General features: G+C 38.9%; 1 protein-coding gene across 1 annotated transcript; it reads right to left on the reverse strand.

Moving 5' to 3' along the window:
* Positions 1-49: 49 nt before the first annotated feature.
* On the reverse strand, positions 50-23,338 carry SLC30A6 (solute carrier family 30 member 6). The gene is made up of 14 exons (XM_063305842.1): positions 23,235-23,338; positions 22,159-22,245; positions 19,931-20,015; positions 15,474-15,516; positions 13,829-13,894; positions 12,386-12,466; positions 12,107-12,142; positions 10,605-10,699; positions 9,281-9,329; positions 5,615-5,734; positions 5,423-5,525; positions 3,945-3,992; positions 3,522-3,590; positions 50-3,311 (listed from the first exon to the last, which is right to left on the reverse strand). The coding sequence occupies exons 1-14, from the start codon at positions 23,235-23,237 to the stop codon at positions 2,814-2,816; spliced, it is 1,383 nt and encodes a 460-aa protein (XP_063161912.1). The 5' UTR covers positions 23,238-23,338; the 3' UTR covers positions 50-2,813.
* Between the last annotated feature and the right edge of the window lie 201 nt (positions 23,339-23,539).

Below are 23,539 nucleotides of genomic sequence, written 5' to 3' on the forward strand. Positions count from 1 at the left end.
GGAGTTGTTAGTTGAAATATACAAAATGAGGACAGTGCATAAAAAGGAAGAAATTCCATAGATTTTATGATCTGTATAACAGTTGTATATTAGGGAAGGCGAAGCTATTCATATTGGAGCAACGTTTAAATATAACTTTGGACAGTAGGAGTTCCTGTGCATCACAGCAGATTTAAATGTGTCAGAGCGAGAATATACAATATGAGAATGGCTGAACTGTTATGGCCAAGGTAAAAAGCACACATAGGTACAGTTTTCTCTTTTTAATACTGATTGCAGTGCACCCAACATAAATTATGTTCAGTGAAAATAAACTGATCACCTTGTTATAGCACTTGGTAACAGAGGCTATTAGTTTAATTTTTAAAATCTGGTTTAAGTATGCTAGAAAGAGAGCACCACTATAAATAGGCATGTATCATTGTTCAATAAAATACAACCTTGTAATTGGTGATCATTTTCCTTCTTTGCTTAATTTCTTGGAATTATGCTGGATTGTCAGCCACAATTTCTTTTATTTACAATTACAAGTAATGTATGTTTTCAGTTTAATCCATATACTGTGGTGCTTAAAAGTTTGATTCATTTGTTTAATTGGGTTCTCTTTATCTACTTTTAGGACTTGCGTGGAAAAGAGATTATGTTTTAGGTCATATTTATCCAGAAATATTGAAAATGCAGAAGGGTTCAGAAACTTTTAAGCACCACTGTATGTTGATCCATACCAGCTTTGTATCTGCTACAAGTAAATTGCCTATAATCTCAGTGGGAGAGCAGAGTGCATGGATCAAGAAAACGTTTATCTGTAGATCCACCACGATGCTGCCACAATTCTGATTTATAGAGAACAATTTGCCCATTTATAATTGGAAAATTTCATGATGGAAATAAATCAGAGTTTTCAAAGAACCTTCTAGTCATAAAGGAATGGTTGACTTATCCAGTGGAGATAATCATGCCCACACTGAATGCTGCAGGGTAAACTGGCACTTTTTTTTTTTTGGAAAAAAAAGAAGGGCAGTGATTCCACACTGCTGCTGCAGAAATGGGGTTCCAAGCACGCTGAATGTTCAAAAAGTGAGTCACTTTCTGATTACCCACAGTGGAAATCTTTGCTAGCCCCAAATTGGTCATTACTACCCTTGATTTTCTTCATTAGAACGGAAGATGTCACTGAGGGAAAACCAATTATGACACACAGTGCAACTAGGTAAATATACAACTATCTACCACTCACAAATACTTATTAGTAGGACAAAACATATTCAACCTGACACTTCTGGTGAAAAGCCGATGGGCCGATCTGTGGCTCCAGCTAGATATGAGCTAGGTCTCCCGTGTGAAACCTCCTGCTGCCCTTCATCCAGGGGTGTTAACAAGGTGGGGAAAACTTGCAGAACATGGCTTTTGGAATTCTTTCCAACCCCTTCCCCAGCAGTAGCCATGGAAGGCCCCATATTGTATCATGTAGCAGGAACGTGAAGTGTTTCTGCTCGAGGTCATGCTGTCTATATTAGCTTGTGCATATGTGTGCACCAGAAAGGATAGCAAAGGCTGCAGAAGCTCTGGGTCACATAATCAAGGGGAAGGAGTGAGGGAGCTTAAAATGGAGCAGTCAGCACTAATTTATTTCAAATCAGGCTGAAAAGAATAAAAAGCAGTTGAATGCTGAAATTACTGTTAGTGTTTCCACAACAACAGGCTGCTAGATTAACAAAACCATCCTGTTGCAGGTTCTTTCAGGTGGTGACAAAATCAGGCTCATTTTACTGTTAGGCAGCTCTGGACTGTATTCTTTAGCATTTCCTTCCCTGCCAGCTTTCAGGAAATCCAAATGCCTTTTCCCTTTGGTTCACCTGCAGCAGTTCTCCTCAGCCTGCAATCTATGTTGGTACGGGGGTGTGGGGGAGGAAAAGACAGGCAGGACCTCCCTTGCTGCACCCTGTTTCTGAAGCTCCATCTCTGCTCTCAATTCCATCTCTCTCTTCCGTAATTGGGCGCCACCATAGGCATCCCTCTCTCTAGGTCTCTACCACAGTTGTAGGCCTTTCTCTGGAATTTTCAGCTCTTCAGGCGTCCAGGACCACTTCAGCTTTCCCCCTCAGGCCTATGCTTTTGGAGGTGGGGGAATCTTCCTCCTAAAGTCTAACCGTCCCCATGTTCCTGTTTAAAATCTTTGATGCCACCTTTATTCCAGAAAAGTAACTGTGCATGTGAGAAATGTGTTGGACATGATATTTATAACGATCAGCTACAGGTAGCTGGATGACCTTCGTTGTTCTCCCACACAGCCATATTTCATTTAGTTCTCCCCTGAACTCCTCAAACAAGATTACCCACAAGCATTTTAATATCAAACTGAATTTCAGGAGCATTTGCTGGACTCACCAAATAATCACTTTTCCCTAGTTCAGAAAGTATAAGTTTTAAAAAAGATTGCATGATTACATCAGAGACAAAGTTTTATGAAAAGAACTTTGTTAATAGACAACACTCCCCTAATAATTTAAGACAATAATACAGAATCCCACTTTGCAAAATTGTCATTTTTTTGGACTTCCTTTCACATACCATGCTGAAATTATTTACAAGACCAGCAATAAAATGTGATTGCAATGACTTTTTATAAAGCTATGGCTTTACAGTCAGAAATGGATAACTGCATCAAAAATTAAGTCAATCCATGAATGCACATTTTCATGATTTTGAAAACATCTGATACTAGTTACCGGGAAATCAAATAGTCTTGTAGAAAACTAAGCAATAAAACAATTGAAGAAGTAATCTCAAACAATAAATATAGAAACAGTTCATTAGGGTCTAGATTGACCTCGAGTGCCAGTTCCATATCTCTGAGGAACACTGATGAAGCCAGTCCTGAATCCCTGGGCAACCCCTGTTCCTGGCAATCCAAAGCCTTGAGGGAAGACACTGCTATACGGTACAGTTCCATGGTTGAAGTTCAGTCCATAGGGCCTTGTCTGAGTATTCACGAGGATGATAGGGTTCATATTTTTACCTGGCGTGTTAAAAGCAAATTCTGGAGGTGGACTGCTTGGTTTAGTTGGAGTGGATGTAGCAGGGTTGGAATGTTCTGCTGCCTTTAGAGGTGGCATTGGAATAATGTAATGTTCTGAAAGGTTCAGCATATTGCTTCCAATAGGTCCAGTGGCCAAAGTAGGCCTGATCCAGTCATCTTTGAAAATCTGAACAGTCAAAATAGATACCAGCGCATTTAACCGATTTGTCACATGTGCAAGTACCATCTGTTCATTGGCATCTCTTCGAATTCTCACATGAACCGATCCAGCCTAGAAGGCAAATTAAGAAAAACTCATCAGACTGAGACATACAAAATTGACAGACTGGGACAAATGCACAATAAGAAGGAAACAGACCTTTGAAAGAATTTAGTACATCCTGCAATCCCTAGATGAGAAACTATTACAATTTATTTCTTCATTATGTTATCCATACTTGCTTTTTAGGGAAAAAAGTCATTAAAGTGGATAAATACATACCAGAGAACCAAACCCCAATGTCCAGAAGTGTTCATTTCGAACTTCTAGAACTCCATCCAAAGTAGAAACCTGGTTCAAGACATACAAAGATACAGTATATAGTAATAAAACCATATGACTGTTTGTAATAACTTAATAAAACAGATCTAGCGATTTTATGAATAAGAAGGTATGTTCGGATTATCATCAGAAGTGTTCCACAATTAGTATACAGGTCCTCTCCAGCAATCCCATAAAATTTTTCAACCAAATGAGAGAAGCTTTTCAACACCGCCCCACAGCTATTCAAGAGGTAAAAAAGGCTTCTGCCTGAAGTCACCCTCAAATTCTATCCCTGGGAGCACAGAAATATCTCTGTGTATGCACGGGTGAAAGAATAGCCCTGATCATTATGTAGATATGAAACATTTTATATTAACTTACCTCTCGTATAAGTTTATCTAGCTGTCCAATCACATGAGGTGGTGTTGTCTAAAAAATAAAATATTTACATTTTCATAATATAATTAATTCAGCCACAATACAAAATATTAACTATTATGATGCTGTTGAAGTATGAACAATCAACATGAGGGAATCAGTCTGACTAGTTGTTCTTCATTACATGAATGCGTGTGAAAAGAAAGACGCATTATTCAGGTATGGCTTTCTAAAAGACATGCTGAGAGGGTGGCAGCTTACAGTATAAACAGCATCCTTTCTGAGTTTGAATACAGACATACCAAACCACACAGTCCTTGACAATTTGTTCTTTTGTAGCTCAAAGTTGTCATGTTATTTTAAAAAAATCTAATAACACTGTGTGCCATCTATTTATTTGACTATGAATTTGTCTAGAGATGTAGCCATTTTTCTAATTGGCACCCAGTGGAGTAAACCCTGTCCATTCCATCTCACAGTCCACCTCTTCTCTTAATGCCCTGACCAACCCAGGCCTTTTCTCATGCCAGGTGCCACCCAACAGCTCAAAAGAGGAGCCTGATACAGCAGCAGTTTCCTGCTCCAGGATGAGCTGCCATCATCTGTTAGAGTTGGAGGTTAGCCTTCCCCCAATCTTTGAGTCTGGACAATCCTTTTGCTTTCTAATTTTCAAGAATGTTGTTACTGCAGAACAACAAGACTAAGGGGGTGATGATCCGTCTGGGTACAGAACTATCATTCTAATTACATATAAGATGTTGGTATTAATCCAAGCTACCTACTAAGAATAGACCGAGAGAACAAACTGTACACATGCAATTTACAGTACAAATAAGCACAATGGTTTAGGTAATCACAGATCCCATTCTACTCCTTTCTGAAATAACTAACCTTACTGTCTGTCCCCTCAGGAAGCAGATGAATCACCATTTCCTTTTAAGAGAGCTGTCCCTGTCTGCTATCTTTCTTTTTCTCCCATCAACTTCTAACTCCAGCTCTTCTTACTAGGAAAATCTTCCCTTCCTTTCTTGCAAAGGATATATAAGTTAAATAAATTAATTTAATTAACTAATTCCTACAGTAACAGCTACTGGAGAAAGAATGCCACAAAGCTTTATGCATATTGCAATGATCTACCAAGCCCTGAAGATATGCTAATGAACAGATAGGTAGATAAAACTAGTTTTAGATAGTACTAATTTTACATAAAGTTAGAAGTTATGTTATAGAAAGAAAGCTATTTAGAGGTCACTGGAATAATGCAAAAAGTGGCTCTTAACCTCTATTTTTAAACAACACATTGTTAAGAAAAGGTTTATAAGGCAAGTTCTTTGATGCTGAATCTGGCATTAAAGAATAATGTTTAAACTTTTCACACAGTGAATTAATGGGGTTGTTTTGCTGACCACAGTAAGCAATGCTATTTTTTAAAATCCATTCTCTAACTGCTAGTACACAGGTCTTAACTCACTTAATCTCACCTGAAGCAAGACCTTTCCACTGTAGACACTCATGGGATACATGGTTCCAAATGTCATCAAGGCAATAGCTACTGCAGAGGCAGTATCAACTGCAAAATAATTACTGAAAGAGAAAATTACAACATTACAGGGCATTCCTGTTTTCAGTACCCGGTGCCGATTAATATTATCATTCCATCCAGAAGTACTTACTTAATTTCGATTAACATGTATGTAATACAAAGAGCTAAAGCCCCAGCAAGATCGATCAAGATGAATGGATTCATGCGAGGAAGAAAGATGCTGCTCAGTCCAGGAATGATACCGCACAAGCTAAAAGTAACAATAAATAATAACAATTAGTGAATAAAGATGAAGCTAAAAGCCAGCACACTCTTATTATTTGTATGGCAGTAGCTCCTCAGTTGCTCTCTGAAGATAGATTGATACCAACGTGATTATCTACAATGCAAGAAACAAATAATAGAGATCTAGGACATTGCTGGTAGAGATGACAAAAGAGAGCTAAGGCAGAAAACAGTTTGACTCCATATAATCACATTTAGGTAAAGGTAAAGGTAAAGGTTTCCCTTGACGTAAAGTCCAGTCGAATCCGACTCTAGGGGGCGGTGCTCATCTCCGTTTCTAAGCCTTGGAGCCGGCGTTGTCATAGACACTTCCGGGTCATGTGGCCAGCATGACGACTTGGAACGCCGTTACCTTCCCGCTGAAGCGGTACCTATTGATCTACTCACATTTGCATGTTTTCGAACTGCTAGGTGAGCAGGAGCTGGGACGAGCAACGGGAGCTCACCCCGCCGCGCGGATTCGAACCGCCGACCTTCCGATCGACAGCTCAGCGGTTTAACCCGCAGCGCCACCGCGTCCCATTTAAGTCAAATTCAATTCCTCATGACTACATATATATGTCCATGTATTTTTCTTGGCAACAAAAGTGTTTTTCCATTGCCTTATTCCAGGATTTTTTTAGTACTTAGTACATAGTTAGTATCTGACTACTAAACAGTCTGATCCTGCTTAGCTCTTTTGAGACTGGCCAGAACTGGCCATGGCAGTTTCTTCTGTGGAAGGAGAGGGATGCGTTTGATTTCTATCAGAATGTTGGAAGGGATAAGAAATTTGGAGCACATAACACCAATTTAATGACCAAGTAGCAACAGTAAGAACAGACCACGGAACAACGGACTGGTTTAAGATTGGGAAAGGAGTACAGCAGGGCTGTATACTCTCACCCTACCTATTCAACTTGTATGCAGAACACATCATGCGACAAGCTGGGCTTGAGGAATCCAAGGCTGAAGTTAAAATCTCTGGAAGAAACATTAACAATCTCAGATATGCAGATGATACCACTTTGATGGCTGAAAGCGAAGAGGAACTGAGGAGCCTTATGATGGTGAAAGAAGAAAGTGCAAAAGCTGGTTTGCAGCTAAACCTCAAAAAAACCAAGATTATGGCAACCAGCTTGATTGATAACTGGCAAATAGAGGGAGAAAATGTAGAAGCAGTGAAAGACTTTGTATTCCTAGGTGCAAAGATTACTGCAGATGCTGACTGCAGTCAGGAAATCAGAAGACGCTTAATCCTTGGGAGAAGAGCAATGACAAATCTCGATAAAATAGTTAAGAGCAGAGACATCACACTGACAACAAAGGTCCGCATAGTTAAAGCAATGGTGTTCCCCGTAGTAACATATGGCTGTGAGAGCTGGACCATAAGGAAGGCTGAGCGAAGGAAGATCGATGCTTTTGAACTGTGGTGTTGGAGGAAAATTCTGAGAGTGCCTTGGACTGCAAGAAGATCAAACCAGTCCATCCTCCAGGAAATAAAGCCAGACTGCTCACTTGAGGGAATGATATTAAAGGCAAAACTGAAATACTTTGGCCACATAATGAGAAGACAGGACACCCTGGAGAAGATGCTGATGCTAGGGAGAGTGGAAGGCAAAAGGAAGAGGGGGCAACCAAGGGCAAGGTGGATGGATGACATTCTAGAGGTGACGGACTCATCCCTGGGGGAGCTGGGGGTGTTGACGACCGACAGGAAGCTCTGGCGTGGGCTAGTCCATGAAGTCACGAAGAGTCGGAAGCGACTAAACGAATAAACAACAACAACACCAATTTTGCACAAGGTCTATTAGTATTAGTACCTTACCAACTGCAATTAAGGTATACATTACTTGTTGAATCTATGCCCAATTTAGATTACGCTATCTAAAAGACACTCTCCGCCAAAAGGAGTAGGGCTTCCTGGGCTGGGGAAATGGGCTGGTTTGAAGAGCCTAGCCATGATTCCTGCAGTGCAGGCTTTCAAAAGGTATTAAAAACAAATCGCTTCAGAGTGCCTTTTCAGAAGCGTTTTCATAGCAGTTTCTGTTTTTGTAGCACAAGATGATGGAATGGGTGGGAAGGAGCATGCCACTTCCCTAACAAAAGAATACATTTTGATCTAATATTCTTCTTGCAAACTCAATCATTTTCATATTCTTGTCACTATGACTGTAACTTTGACTATGACAGTTTGTCAGCCTTATTCGTATTAAACAGAAATTATCTGGCCATTCCTCAAAAGGAAAAATAAACGTATTTTAAAAAATAAAAACCAACACCCTTCTCTGAGAAAGTGATTATGAACAAGAAAGACAGGAAGATGCTATTTCAATGCCCCAAACGATATTTATTTGGCAACGGCAGCAAATCAAAAGAATGGCACAATGCCCCACACCCAAGTCTTGGGCTGCTTGCCTCATTGTCTCTGTCTATGTCACAGCACAAAGTTGCTAAGAAACAGAAACTGTCCAGCTATTTTCAGGGAGGGCTGTTTTAAAATAAACTAGAGGGGCGTAGCCTAAGAAGGAACCATTGTAATAAATTGCGTCTGCTTTTTCCTGAGCTTTTTAAATTTATTACTCCTTACAACATGTCCCAGGAACCCACTCCTTCAAAGATCAAGCTGAAATCTAGAACGACTGGCTATGCGAGCATATTAGGTTTCTAAACTAATATTAAGCGCACATGATGCATATGAAGAGCTAGAGATGTTTTACCCTTGTATTCTAAATACTATCTCTGCTTAGCAACTCATTTTACAAATATGTTTAATTTTTTAGGTAATGGCCCAGCTGGCATGCTTCAAAGTAAGCACCAGCTTCTGGCATCACCCCTGCAACCCAGTGGCTTTAGAGCACAATAAGCATTCCTAGAAAATAAAAATAGTGAGTGGCTTCAACCCAGGACTTTCTCTCAAACCAAACTCATCTGCAAAAAGAAAGACTACAGTAAGGTAAGCTGGTAGTGGGAGAAAGTATGTCAGAGATAAAAGAGCTATGGGTAGCCTAAGTACCACACTTTGAATTTGGAGGAGAGCAAGCGAAGACCAATACTGGAACAAACTGGATTGAGCCTTGTTGTGTACATGGATCAAACCAGGATTTTGTCTTATTTTTGGCCTGTGGGAAAGCAGTTGTTATTTTAACTATGCTTTACACCACAGGAGGCAGAAAAAAAAAGTTTGGGGCTCCATAAAGTCCTAGAGCAGTGTTTTTTCAAACATGGCAACATGTTGGCTGGGGAATTCTGGGAGTTGAAATCCACACATCTTAAATTTGCCAACTTTGAAAAAAATTGTCCTAAAGCTTCAGGTTTACCACTTTGAGCCATGACAAGGAACTACTTCATCAGTCAGTCTTCTACTTAATGGGTGTTTTAGTATGGGAGCCATTTTGTTAATAAAAAAAGTCTTTCCTGCCTACAACTATTTGTGAGAGCACCCACAACACAGTCTCAAAATCCCAAATATGCCCATCAGCCCCAAAAAAGTTGCTTACTCTGATTCAGAATGTTTTTCTGTCTTACTTACCTCCTACTGAGATCTGCAACGTGTTCCTGAAGCCAACTTGTACTTGCAGCTGTAGAGAGAAGTGTAATTGATCATTATTAACAAGGCACCATAAATCTAATGTAATCCTGCTCAAATCTGTATCAAGTTTAACTGTAGGCCAAGTTCAGCTAGTATTTTATCTATCTGAAAATTTTATTTCAATAACAAATTATCTCCCCTCCACCAAAAAAACGGACACTCTTAAGTCATACTTGTTTCATTGGTTTTTCGTTCAATTGTATTTCTGGAATGCTGGGTAAATGGAATTGCTTTTCTTTATTACAATCAACCTAAAAGTAAATTTAAATGAAAATAAACAACATACTGTTCTACTAACTGAAAGTACAACTCTATGTTTTGGTCAAATTGAATTAAAAAGAAAATAAGAGAAAGGGCTTTATTCAGTTATAATGCCAGCATGGTTATTATATTTTTAAAATACTATTAGCCAGAATCACAAGACCAACTGAATATAAGATTATTAGAAAACTAACTTGCAAGTCAAGGATTATTTGCAGGTATTATTTCAAGACCAAGCTGCCACCCAAATCACACATTAGAATTAAATTACAATTAAACATAAAACCCGGAAGTATTTCAATAGCACACACATCAGTCAGAAAGAATTTGGGGTGGGACATGAGTGGGCATATGAGACTCCTAGGAGTTCTACATAAATCTTTGTTTTAAAGAATTTTTGCCCACATTGCATTAAGATCTGAAATGAGATTAAACTGATTTGGGCAATGAGCCCAAATTACTTTCTTATCTTGCACTTTCTGTCCCTTAGAATCAGCCATGCATTTGGGTACAGGGTTTGCAGGACTGTCCATATCTTGCAACTCTCTTTAATGTTACAAATATGTAGGCGAAGAAATCATTAGAAGAACTACACAAGTCATTTGTGTAGTTCAGCATAAACATAACCTTGTTTCTTACATAAAAGACCATCTAGATAAGACAGTTTCCAAAATCCACTTGCAAGGCCAAGTCGTCTATGGTCCTCATAGAAAGAGAAAATCCAGCAGTGCAGAGATCCTCAGCAAGGGAGTTCTCACCTGCAGTGCAGTTTGGGAATGTGTTTTTCACATTTGCTTAAACATTGAAAATGAGGAAGCCTCTGCTCTACCCCTGGTTCCTTCTTAGTTCTTCTATGTATTATCAAAAGATTTAGGGGATGGAAGTGGTGGGCTTGGTGGCAACAACAAATAATGGCTGGCTACCAATTAATATAACATCAGTTATTTTTTAGCTTTTTCTAAACTAAAAACATTTTGTGTTTTTCAAAGTTTTCATTACATACCTTCAGACACATAAGCAAAAGGCTTATTCCTAACTGAAAGCATTGTAAACAAGTTGAAAGTGAGTGCTACAAAGGTACCAACCAGCAATCGACCCCTAAAAAAAAAATCTTTATCAATATAGCATGTCATCGGGTACAAAGAATAGTTATAGTTACTCTTCATTACCATTAGGCTCCATTAATCACAGTATTTTAAAGTTTTAATTGGATTCAATTTAATTATATTCAATTCTTAGTCAAAATAGGGAATTTATTAGCTGAGAGAGAAATAAACTAAATTATTTATTACACTTCTACCCCACCGTACAGGACTCTCAGTGGTTTTACAGGAATGCATGAGTCATTAAAACACCCATAGTCCAGTTACAATCATAAAAACCCTGAAACGTACAACAACTAGGCCTCAAGTCTCAACAACCCTCCAGAAGAGATCATTTTTCAATTGCTTCTGGATGGTAGCCAAAGTTGGAGCCAGCCTACATGAAGGGCACTTCTTTGGAAAAACAGCATCTCAGCCTTCTGCTCCTGTTGAAAGTGGTGAAACACTAGCTGATAGAATTCTAAAGACTAAATAGTCAAGCCCAGTGTTTCTCAACCTTGGCAGCTTTAAGTTGTGTGGACTTCAACTCCCAGAATTCCCCAGCCAGCATATGACCTACACAGGTCAAATCAATTCTAGTGGGTGAACTAGAAGGTAGCTTAGTGCTGAATCATAAAGGCCTTTACAGTATATGTTAACACTAACACTTTAAATTGCAACCGGAAGCTTATAGGAAGGCAACGCAGGGTTCGTAGCGCAGGTGTAATGCACTCCCACTGGCAAGTGCCAGATAGCACACAGGCCGCTGCAAGCTTCCAAGTGGTCTTTAAAGGCAGCCCCATGTAGAATGTGTTGCAGTAATCTAAGTAAATGGTAACAAGGGAATGGATCACTGTAGCAAGGTCCTCTTGCCCCAGGTAGAGCTGCAATTGGCATGCTAGCCAAAGCTGGACAAAGGTTCCGCTGGCCATGGCTTCCACCTGCTGTTTAAGCAGGAGCTGTGAGTGCAGAAGGACCCTAACTTTGTGGACCAGCTCCTTCAGGGGAAATGGTTCCTCATCAAGAGATACTGCTGGAGCTTTCTGATCTATCTATCTATCTATCTATCTATCTATCTATCTATCTATCTATCTATCTCAGAATTTTAAATCTTCAGTAGTGAACGCATAACCTTTTAAAAAGACTTCTGCCCAATTCATTATGTGTTATATTTAAAGTTAACTATATATACATGTGTGTCTCTTATATTTAAAATTATCTATACATAAAATCCATCTGTATTAAATAATTATCCAAGATCATCAAACTCAAGTGGATTTTTGCCACTGACCTCAAAGTCATGACAGCATATAACTTTTAGTTTTGCGCTTTAAAGCATAATACAATGTACTAATTGCTGTATTAATTATACAACTTTGTATACTTGTAGTATTAATAACATTTCTCAATTAAAAATGCTTACGTATGAATCTCTGGTTGTTCAAGAAATCGTTGAGCACTGAAAGACACAAGAATGGTATCTTTACAATCAACTTATTACTTCTCTTTAGAAATCTGTTAGTCACATATATCATCCTGCATGTGCCAGCAAGCCTATGAGGTTCACTGTAGATAAAACATCAAAGTGCCCCTTGGAACTTCTCTTTTTTTAAAAAAGTGTTCTAGCACTGGAAAAACTTATCTTCCACAGTGGCTAAACAGTTATGTATCCATTATAAGCACAAGGAAGGGGTGTTCCTACCTTTCTTTAAGAATAAAAAGTGCTCCAAGCTGTGCAAGAACCGTGGAAGCAAATACTGCTAGGACTTCAAATCTCTCAAATCTGCAGTTCGGGAGATTAAGTATTTAAAAATCAGTACAACCAAAAAGAATATTAATCAGAAAGTATAATGCATTAACTGGGATGGGTACAAGAAAACATGTTTAGAAAATTAACATGTATTATTTACTTATTTGCTGTTAGTTTTTTTATTAAAAACATTTTAAATGTTAGTGGTACGTTAAGGGAAGGACAGATAACTTGGGTAGTATTTCATCTACTATGGATAACTTCTATATATTTTGGAATTACTGTATTCAGTTCTATCAAACATGACCTAATTCTATGTTTTAATTCATGCCACCTAGCAATAAGGGCATCACTGTTAGGGAGCACAGCTCACGATCAGATATGATTTTACAAGCAAATTCCAAAACAATAAGTTGGGCACCCTAAAGTTTGGATAGCTCAATTTTTGCCTTGTGGCAGATAAGACTGTTTATTCTATATGTTACTGATATTGATGAAAAACTGTGTCTTCTCTGCTGTCTGTTCATAATGAACTTGCCAAGGCTGAAAAAGGGGCAAAGTCTTACTTAGGTTAGTCTCTTGGAGACTTCACAAAGATGTCCACATAGTTATCTTAGCAACAGTATGGACATAGCACTTCTGTTTGTTGCACTTTGGTATTTATATTGTTGTTATTCTTGTTATATTTTATATTGTAAATTCAATTCATAGAAGTTGGCTTGGATAATGCATTTGCATGACAAAGGCAGGTTATAAAACTGCATACGACTGATAAAAGAAAATGGGTCTAAAAGGACATAGCCTACACACCACTAATTTTACCATTCCTAATTGAAACAGAGGTGTACACATTGGAGGTTTATTTAGCTATGCAGTTTGAACCCCCAAGGCACCAAAGATTTCAGAGGTACGGAATACATTGTGCACAGCTTTAAGTGAGGGATGTGAAATGAAAGCACTTCTCCATTCTTGAAATTTAAAAGTGTACTATTCCCCTTGTGTGACAAGCAGACTACTTATTTCCATAAACAGAGTAAAACTTAAAAAAAGGTCCCCAGATGCTACATAAAACTGCATAGAGACTGATCTGATCTATCAACCACAGGCTGGCAATTTCTGGGCTAGTAGTATCAGACTTGATCAAAAGAATGTAGTATGCATATCTCAAATTCAGTATCCTCTAATTTCTTGGGCACAAATCAGTATAGAATTAAACATTACATATAACGCCTTTTTTATGCGTGCATTACAATTTTCTTAAATTTAGTGAAACTCAATTAAAATGGTATCTCTTCATAAACAAACATTTTTTCTAATACTGTAAATTAATAACATGCTTATTTCATACTAAGAGAATATTTACAAAAGACACAGAATATTAATTATCCAACTTACCCAAATGAATACGATGGACTGGGCTTCTTCATCATTACCCAATAACTTATTAAGCATGTTATCAAGCTAAATAAAAAAGGAATGAAAATTAAAATAAAAGAAATCTAGCTATTAAAATTTATAAAAATAAATCCAACATTTCAAAATTCAATTATCATTTAACATATTGATGAATTGCCAATAACAAAATAAACCCTCAGTTTAACAGCCTATTCAAGGGGGGGTCTATATGCTAAATCTGAATGTCTGTTAAATCCAAATTTACGTCATTTACATTAATGTATGTAATTATATCATTATGTAAATGACGTATATTGACATAAATGATGAAAACTGATGAAAACTGACCAGACTATTTCAGAAACAATGGACTTGGCACATTAAGCTCAAATGATGCCCCCTGCAAAAATTGTCTCTTATATCTGAAGTCCTCAAATCGAGTGTTTTCTTTCAGGTTGTGGCAGATTTTCTGACTAACAGGCTCATTAAATCAGTTAACGCAGTGGTACTACCCTATGCATGTTTAGTCAGAATTAAATTCCACTGTGTTAATAGATGTACTTTTTTTGTAAGAACACGTATAAAACATGAGTGTAATATATACTCAGTTAATGTGGGGAGTATGGAGTTAATTTTGAAAAAGGAATGCAAGAGTGGTTATGTAAACATCAACTCAGTCTTGAGAAAGAGGAGGGGATGAGAAAGAAACTTAAGATCACACCACCTTGATTCTCTTTGGTATAAAACAGAACAAGGAGAAACCTATTAGGTACAGAAGATTCTGTTATTATACCTGACGATAATACAGTAGAGTTCCAGTGGTCAGGACCGCAACTAGGGTGTCACCTGGGGCAAACATGGGTTCCATGCCCATTTTGGTGCCCCCCCAGGGCTTATTTTGGCATACCCCCCAGTGCAGTGCCCAGGGCACAGGCCCCACTTGTCCCCCCCCCCCACAGTTGCAGCCCTGCCAGTGGTGTCTGGAACCAGCAGATTTCCAGTTGTTTCCTGACCTGGCCTACCTTGAGAGGCTGACAAAGATTTTTAAGTGCTTGTCATTTTTTAAAGAAGCAAATGCTTTTACCACCAAGTTTCAGAGAAAACAACAGTAGGATTAAAGATTTAACAATGATATTCATTAACATCCCTGTCCTCTTGACACCAGCAATATTGACACCATTATTGTTTAGGGGTGAATAAAATAGGAAAGATTTAAGTTAAATCTCTTCTCAGGTGTGAAATACAATGGTACTTTTAGAATGTAATGAAAGAAAATATGTACTGCTGTCATAATGGGACTTAAGCACACTTAAATGTCATTTGATTGCAGAAATCTGACAAAAGTATTTTTGAGCTGTGTGTGACATCAAAAAACAATGTGAACCATTTTTTATGGACTTATCTCCTATAAAATGAAAAGACATTTAGGCTGCAATCTTTTATCACATATCTGGCAATCATCTCCACTTAATTCCATAGGATTTAATTCTGCGTAGATATAAATAGCACTGCATCCCACCTAACAGAAACAGGATTTATTAGGGAATATTAAAAGCTATTTGTCATAACCCATGGATTGGGATAAAAGGATAATCTTTTCACAAGTGTTACAAAATTAACTCAGGAATTTAAAAAGGAAACATACCTGAAAAGATCAAAGATTGTTAGATAGGTATATGCAGTTAAAGCTGTGGAAAGAAGATGCCCATTTTACTCTCACATAAATAAATAATGAATTTACCTGCCTGAAGGTAAATAAATGTAATGTTGCTGTTAATAAACAATTGTCAGGCTTTATGCAACTTCCTACATCATAAATGTGCATCTACCAAATAAATCTCCATTGAATCACAAGGCATCTCAACGAAGCTGTTTAGGCCTCTGGGACGTTTTTGTAGAATGGCATCTGGCAGAGGGTTGCTTTTTATAGTGAGTTTTGGGTGGGAATTTGGGGATGTTATTGTGGATGGCATAATAGTGGATATTCAACAAGGAGGTGATAGGTGTAAGGATTTAGTGGTAGGATTTCAGGAGCTTTGTATGTGCTATGGGATGGAGGAGTGCAGAGTGAAGACTGGAAGAGTTAAGGAAAAGAAACAGAGTATCTGACCAGCAGCAGAAAGTCACCCTTTGGAGATTGATTGGCTCTTGGAGAAGCCTAGTTCCTAGTTGAATTGTTCCTTGGATGAGGTGGAGGTGTCAAAGTGGTCCCTGTGTGGTTATGCAAGTTACACTGTTTGGCAAAGTCATAACTGGGGGGTGGGGTGGGGTGGGGGCTCTTAGACAGCCCAAGTCTCCTGTTGTGTGATGGAATGCCCAGCAGACATTAGGAACACAGAGGGGGCAGCAAGACAATGAAGGGAGGACACAGACTGTTACAAAAGAAATTACTGAGTCCAGGGGAAGGGGGAAGCATGAGAAAGAGGCTCAGAGTAACTGTGCCTTAAATACAGTAGATGTAAGTAATGCAGAAGGATTAGTTTTGTAGGTTTTCAAGACTCTGTTTCATTACCCTACTAGCAATAAAGATTTTCCAGAAAAGTGGTTCCTGTTTCCTCAGCTTGCCAGCCTTGCAGTACTTGATATGTTCAAGTGTCAAATGCAATACTTGACATGGCTATAGCTAGCTGGGAATAGAGCAGGAAGGTGGCCTAAGCTGGAGACCTGAGCAGGATTTGACCCTCAGATGAAGACTTTTTACCAAATTGGCAGTGATCCCTGATGCCATTATTATTACAGGTAGTCCTCGCTTAATGACTGCCCTCTTTAGCAACTGTTCAAATTTATGACACACTGAAAAAATAACTTTACAACCGTTCCTTGCACTTACAACTGTCGCAGCATCCCCACGGTCATGTGATTGAGATTCGGGAGCTTTGCAACTGGCAGACGTTTATGACTGTTGCAGTGTCCTGCGGTCACGTGATCACCATTTGCGTGCTTCACAGCCAGCTTCTGACAAGCAGAGTCAATGGAGAAGCTGGCAGTAAAATCGCAAGTCACAGTCACGTGATGTCTCACTTAACAACTGTGGGTGTTTTACTTAATGACCACAGAGGAAGTGGGTTGTAAGTCTATCAAGGTCACGTGATGTCTTGCTTAATGACCACGTCACTTAGTGATGGAGTTGCCGGTCCCAATTGTGGTTTTTAAGTGAGGACTACCAGTATATTGTTGTTGAATTTTGTTTTGAATCTGAATTTACAAAAATGCGGAATGGTACACCACTCAAAATGGGCTTCAGTTAGGATGGCTTATAAGACTTGCCAATAAATAAACAAACAAGTCAATAAATCAATAAATCCTCTCAGCCTGGTAGATGATTATTGGCAGAACGAAAGGATGATTTTACCAGCAGGACTGTGACAGCACCACCTGGCTGAAAGTGAAAGGAGATCTGGCAGAGTGATTTTGTTGGCAGAAGGCATATTTCAGGGCCTAATGGAGGGAGCCAGGGCAGATGCTGCCAGCAACTTCTTTGCCTGGGAGGTATGCGGATACATGCTGTTCTGTATTGCCTAGAGCACTTGGAAAAAAAGCTGTATTTTCAGTCCAGGATCCCAGTACTGGACTAAAGGCCTGGTGCTTGAAGGCCTGGTGCTTGAAGGTCCTGGTTCAATACAGGTTACACCAGACAACTTAAGGGGCTCCTTAAGGTCATCTGTACTATTGCCCCAGTGGAGATTTGTTACCCAGTGGGTGCCAGCTGAAGTGCTAGATGTGGCTGGCCTCCCCAGGTGGGAAGGAGATAACTGGAATGTACCCCTACCTAGACTGAGAGAACAGATGGATGTGGCCCCTTCAGCCTTTGGGCATTAGTGAAAGAGTGGTAGGCTGCCATGAAAACCCTCTGTTTTTCAGGGGGCTTTGGGCTGAATAAGAAGTGTGCAGAAGTATTGGTAAGTGGTTCCTAAGCCAGTCTGAGTGGCTTTGCCAGATAGCTGACTATCGGGTGTAGTTGCTTAGGGTAGGTTGGAGAAGGTGGTTTGTTATGTATGTAGCCCCCTCTCTGATTATTTTCTGTAAGTTGTGGCAAATAGGGCTCCTCCAGAGAACATCTGGAGAGCAGGAGAACGCTACCTCTATAAGAAGCAGTTACGCATCCTACTTTGTGGGATCTTTGTTAATATAAATGTTCTTTTCGCAGCACAATCAGATTTGCAAGATTCTTTTATTATAGCCAATCTCAAGAAAAGTAGTTTCAGTCTTCCTGTGGGCTTGATTTCCTGCCTGGCCTACCTAGGGAGCTGACACTCTGCCACAAGGTTTTAAAATACTGCTGTTCATCTTGTTTTACAGCTATGAACTGGACTCATAGTTTTGTTTATTGCAATAATATATATATCTATATATGCATGTTAAAGCCAGGCATTTATATCTTAGGCTGCATGCTTTTAAGGATGGCATGTAACAACTATACCCTTTCATTAATCTATATATGCTACCATTGAAACTAAAGGTATCAAGATGGAGAACGTGTTAGAATATATTAATCATGTATAGCCATATTAATTAGTGAACCATGCATCAGTATATTCATGCCAGTATATTATCACTAATGACAATCAATGTATAATGTCATCACACAGTGATTAATATATAGCTTTAGGCCATGTACGTTTATGAATTGACTTACATGAAATATGCTAGTTCCTTTCAGAACAGGCCAAAAAGAGGTAGAAAAGTTTGCTCAGGAAGATTTCAGTTTATGCAGTGTGTAAAAAACCACCAGAATAAAAAATTGAAGGCACAACAACAAAAGGTAGTTCTCAGAACAATATGTGGTTCTGACTGAACTGGATGAACCAATGACATGTAGTAAAGTACCGGGAAGTGTGAAGATTGATTAGTCAGGTTTCCTTGGAAACTATAAAGATGCATGGAAATGGTAGTCCTTTAGAGCCCTCCATACAGTACAAGCTACTACACACAGTGAGCATCCTCTCTGCATTCTTCTGGAACTCAGACATAGTCTGACCAACTGGACTTTGAGTTGGATGGATATACCTAGGTAAGTAATGGAGTCATTATGTGGAGCTTTTCGCTCAGAAAGTGAAAATAAACGTTTTAAAGCTGGAATTCTTTCTATATATCCTGAGTCTCTGGACAAAAAGGAATAACAAGGAACACTAAAGATAATCTATGCTGTATAACCTGGGAATGACAAAGGCATTCTAATACAGGTAGTCCTTGGTTAATGACCACTCGTTCAGTGACCTTTCAAAGTTATGACAGTGCTGAATAAGTGGTGGTTATGACCAATCCTCAAAATTCTAGCCGTCCCAGCACCCCCATGGTCACGTGATTGCCATTTGTGACCTTCCCTGCCAGCTTCCCACAAGTAAAGTCAATGGGGAAGCCACCAGGGAAGGTTGCAAGTTGTTCAGGTAAGTCTTCCCAACCTACGCACCCTCCCCCAGCCCCTCTGCACTCACTGAGCTTGCACCACGCCTCCCTGGCCACTCCCGCACCCTCCCACCCAGCAGCAGCCACTTGCTGCCTGCTGGCCTGCTTGCAAGCCATCTGGGACTTGCAACTTCCTGCTGGCTTCCCCACTGACTTTGGTTGTTGGAAGGCAGAAGGAAGTTGCAAGGAGGTGCTCATTTAATGACTCACGATCCTTGCTTAACGGCGGCAACGGGGACTGCAAGGATTGCCATCACTAAGCGATGCGGTCACATGATTATGTGCTTTATGACCACATCACTTAGAACAGAAATTCTGGTCCCAATTGTAGTCGTAACTCAAGGACTACCTGCAATTGCAATAGCTGTTTCAGTTCCTGGACATTTCAACACAATGTCATCATGATGCATGTGCATCCAACTAGTAGAGTTGTAGACACCAATAAATCTAAGCAAAGCTTTACATTTAGCAGAATTAATCTTGAGTCATCTTTATATCCTTTTGCACTTTGAATAAAGAAATCATCAGTGGAGAAGTGACAAGAAAGATCTTAGGAACAGAGCACAATAAAAAAACTGCTAGCAATCAGTGATGCTCACAAATATAACTCATTTTGTATCAATATTAAACCACCTTCTTATATTAGTATAATCCATTTATTATCTAGAATGATTTCATTAAAACAAGGTAACATACCTATGCTGTTTGTAGAACTACACCACATAAGCAGGAAACCAGTACATACTACATTTATTGCGCCAAACAGCAAGATCTTCCAGGACTGTAAATAACAACAATTGAAACAAGTTTAATAAAGCAGGGTTTTATTGGAAAAAACCTTACAATCTAGCATACACATAAAAAATTGAACATTCAGCTCAGATTTCCCATGGCTTTAATCTCTTTGCTGACATAAGAATCCTGGAGGATAGTCTAGGATCAATGTACTTATAATTCTTCACAAACTATGATTTATTGAACTACAGATAAGTTCAACAGCCCCTTCTATTTGTCTCTCTTCAGCATTAGACAGAGTTCCTTGGCCCAGAACACTAATATTTGTTAATCCAATAAAAATAAAATGCATACAGATAGACAACTGCCCTATAAATATTCTCATAATCAGCTAAAAATCTGACTAAAGTAATCAAAAAGTTCACTGCAACATGAGAGTTCTCAGAGACTTCCTAGAAGATTGTATTGAAAGCTTCTGATAATACAGTAGAGATGGCTTACCATTTTTACATTAAAAAGGGCATATGAAGGAAAGGAACAACACTTTTCCCCCTTACCTTGCTGTGTTGCAATTACTTTAAACCATTGGGAGGCAACCTTATGCCATCCAGATGCTTTAGACTTCAATTCCCATTATCCCCAGGCAGTATAACCAATGGCAAAGAATTGTGAGAATTGTAATCCAAAGCATTTAGAGGACATTTTGCTTCCCTCACTACAAAATGTTAATAAGAATGTTTTTATAACCATCTCTCTCTCTCTCTCTCTCTCTCTCTCAAATTAATAAAGGAAAGTCTAAAAGTCAAAGAGACATAGACTTAGATAAATTAACAGATGTAACAAAATAGAGAAAGCAAAATCTCAGATGTTCACAACTAATAAAGAAAATACTGCTGGAACATTTTTCCCATTTGTTTGCTTGTTAGATTGACATTCTCCCTTTCCACAACCACATGGCACTCAAAGGGCTAAAAGAATAATTTTAAAATATTATGAAACTTAACTGAAAGCTTAATTAAATCATATTGGAAAACACCAGAAAATAATAAGAATAAAATCTCAACATGCTTCCATCAGCCAAAACCCACTTTCATGTCAAAGGTTTGTTTATAACTATTAATTATATTTCATATTGCTTAATAACAGCATGTTAGATGCTGCTCATAACAAAGAAGTGACAGAGTTATTATGCAATTCACTAGAATAAATAAATAAAATGTTAAACAGCTAACAATGGGAGACAATATAAGGAAAGTATGGGAAAGCAATTTGCACATGAAATACAGTAGGTTGAAAGTGATTGAAGAACAAACCAGAAGAAGAAATCTTAAGCAGTTCACACAGTTTATTTCCCTACATACAAACAGCCATTGCAATGAAAACAGAAACACTAGCATAATTAAGTTAACGAATGAAAATGAGCATCAACCTTTTTATACAGTAATCACACCTGCACCTTTTTCACCAACTACTGTAAGAAAATACTATAGTATATAACTATGTGGTATGATGGTATCTAATCCACAATACCAAATTGATATGTGGGCAAATAATGGTTGGAACAGTCATGGACAACTGCAGAAGGTGGCAAGAAACTTGCATCACGTTGCAAATACTGTGATTTCCATACTTGTGTGAGACATCAGAACACAAGCATGTACAGGCAGAAGTCACATCACAATCTCCCAACAGGCATGGGGAGACATTTAGACTTTCCTTTATTAATTTGATATTTTTATAAAAACATTCTTATTAACATTTTGTTTCGCAGCTGCTGTGGACACCACTGGGAACAGCTCACATATATGGGAAACTGTGAACTAGTCTTCTAAGACAGAAATCTGAAAGGGAATAACACTTAAGATTGCAATTCTATGCATGTTTGCCTGACAGTCAATGGGACTTATTTCTAAGCAGACAGCCATAGGATTGTACGGCAAACACTAAGCCAAATGATATAACCAGAGCAATTAAAACACATGTTATTCATTAGATTTTAATAAATAAATCATTTATTTTATTCAAAATTCAGCAGTCGTGACTGTCTGAAGTTCCTCCAAAATTTAAAAAGTTAAATAAAAAACATTTATTTATAAACATGTATAAATACATGCTTATGACTCTTTTTAAAAATATTTAAGCATCTATTGAATTAGAATGTTTTCTTGTCAGTACATGAAAACTCTTACCCTTCGATCAGCAGCTACTGATCTAAATTCCAGTGTCAACTTGCCCAGAAGGGATCGCTGTGTTTTGCGAAACAAATGGATTGTTCCCTACAAACATGGTAGTAATAGTTAATTTACTAAATTTTCTATTTTTTTTTCTTAGCATTCCCAAATCATGAACTTGATTTCTACTTGCAATCTATCACAATAAACATTATCTCCATGTTAGCTAACTAAAAAAAAGCAACAAAACACTCACTACAATTTAGAAAGAAGGTAAATGCACTCATATATGTTAACATCTAGCTTTAAAATGTTCATTCTTTACATTTTTACCTCACTTATCTGCTAAGAACCTTAAAGAGTTTTAGGTGGCTTTCTGATCATCATAACATTTCTTAGGTTGAAAGCTGGCACTTTATGGATACCCTTAGGATTTTTATGGCTGAAAAAGGATCTGAACCCAGGCCACCCAGCAAGCTAATTGATTGCTCTTATCTCTTGAACAGAGACCACAGATACTTATTATTTATTTACTACTAAATTATACTTCTACTCTTCCATTGAAGTATCAGGATGTCATATAATAAAAAGCTAAAGGTCAGCCAGTGATCTTTTTCCTGACATGTAACTAAAACTAAAAACAACTACTTATGACCACCAATTGATCAAATTCCTAATTAAACAATACTTCCAGGCTATCTAGCATGGGCCAAGCCATCCCTCCAGCCACTGCACCACACCCCCACCTCAGGGAAACTCCACACTTCTGATACAGCGGACTATAGTCCAGCCACATTTTGTTTTTAAGGTGGCACAGGGTTGCCACTGCAGCAGATTAACAAGGCTTGCCTTCTACACACTTGGAGGTTTCTGTGCAGAAAAGCTCGGAATTTTCCCTCTGAAAACCCATGCCAACTTTGACAGCTGCCCTTCCCTGCTGCAGGGAAGTCGCCTCTTTCAGAACGGGGAAGCCGGCCAACGTCCCCCTCCTAGCACCCTCCCACGGTGCACCACGTTAACCTCCGCTGCATGTAGATACCGATTCACCACGCAGCATTCAAGGCCCTCAACCGCCCCCAAAGAAGGGAACTCACCATGTTGCGGAACTAGCGGCTCCCAACGGGGCCGGAAAAGGCGGGCTTCTTCTGTCACCAAACAAAAGAGTGGGAATTGAGTGAGCTGACGTGTAATTGGCCGAGCCCGGAACCGAGCAGGAAGTGACGCAACTCGTTCCGCCCTGGGCGCCCCACTCGGCGTTGAAGCAGGCAGAGGATGAAATGCGCATGTGCGGCCTTCCGTTGCGTCGGAGGGCGTGTGTAATATAGCCGTAGCTCCCAATAAAGTTTAAATTGGTTCATTTCTCGGTGTGGGTAAGCTCTTCGTTTCGGGACGGTTTTCA

The sequence above is a fragment of the Candoia aspera genome, chromosome 1, assembly GCF_035149785.1.
Source record: "Candoia aspera isolate rCanAsp1 chromosome 1, rCanAsp1.hap2, whole genome shotgun sequence".
In the NCBI taxonomy this organism is placed as follows: Eukaryota; Metazoa; Chordata; class Lepidosauria; order Squamata; family Boidae; genus Candoia; species Candoia aspera.

Coding starts and splice junctions, on each gene's coding strand:
- SLC30A6 (XM_063305842.1), bottom strand. Junction 12,467..13,828: donor AGTCCATCGTATTCATTTGG/GTAAGTTGGATA, acceptor CCCGAACTGCAG/ATTTGAGAGATTTGAAGTCC. Junction 5,735..9,280: donor GTTGCAGATCTCAGTAGGAG/GTAAGTAAGACA, acceptor TGTTACTTTTAG/CTTGTGCGGTATCATTCCTG.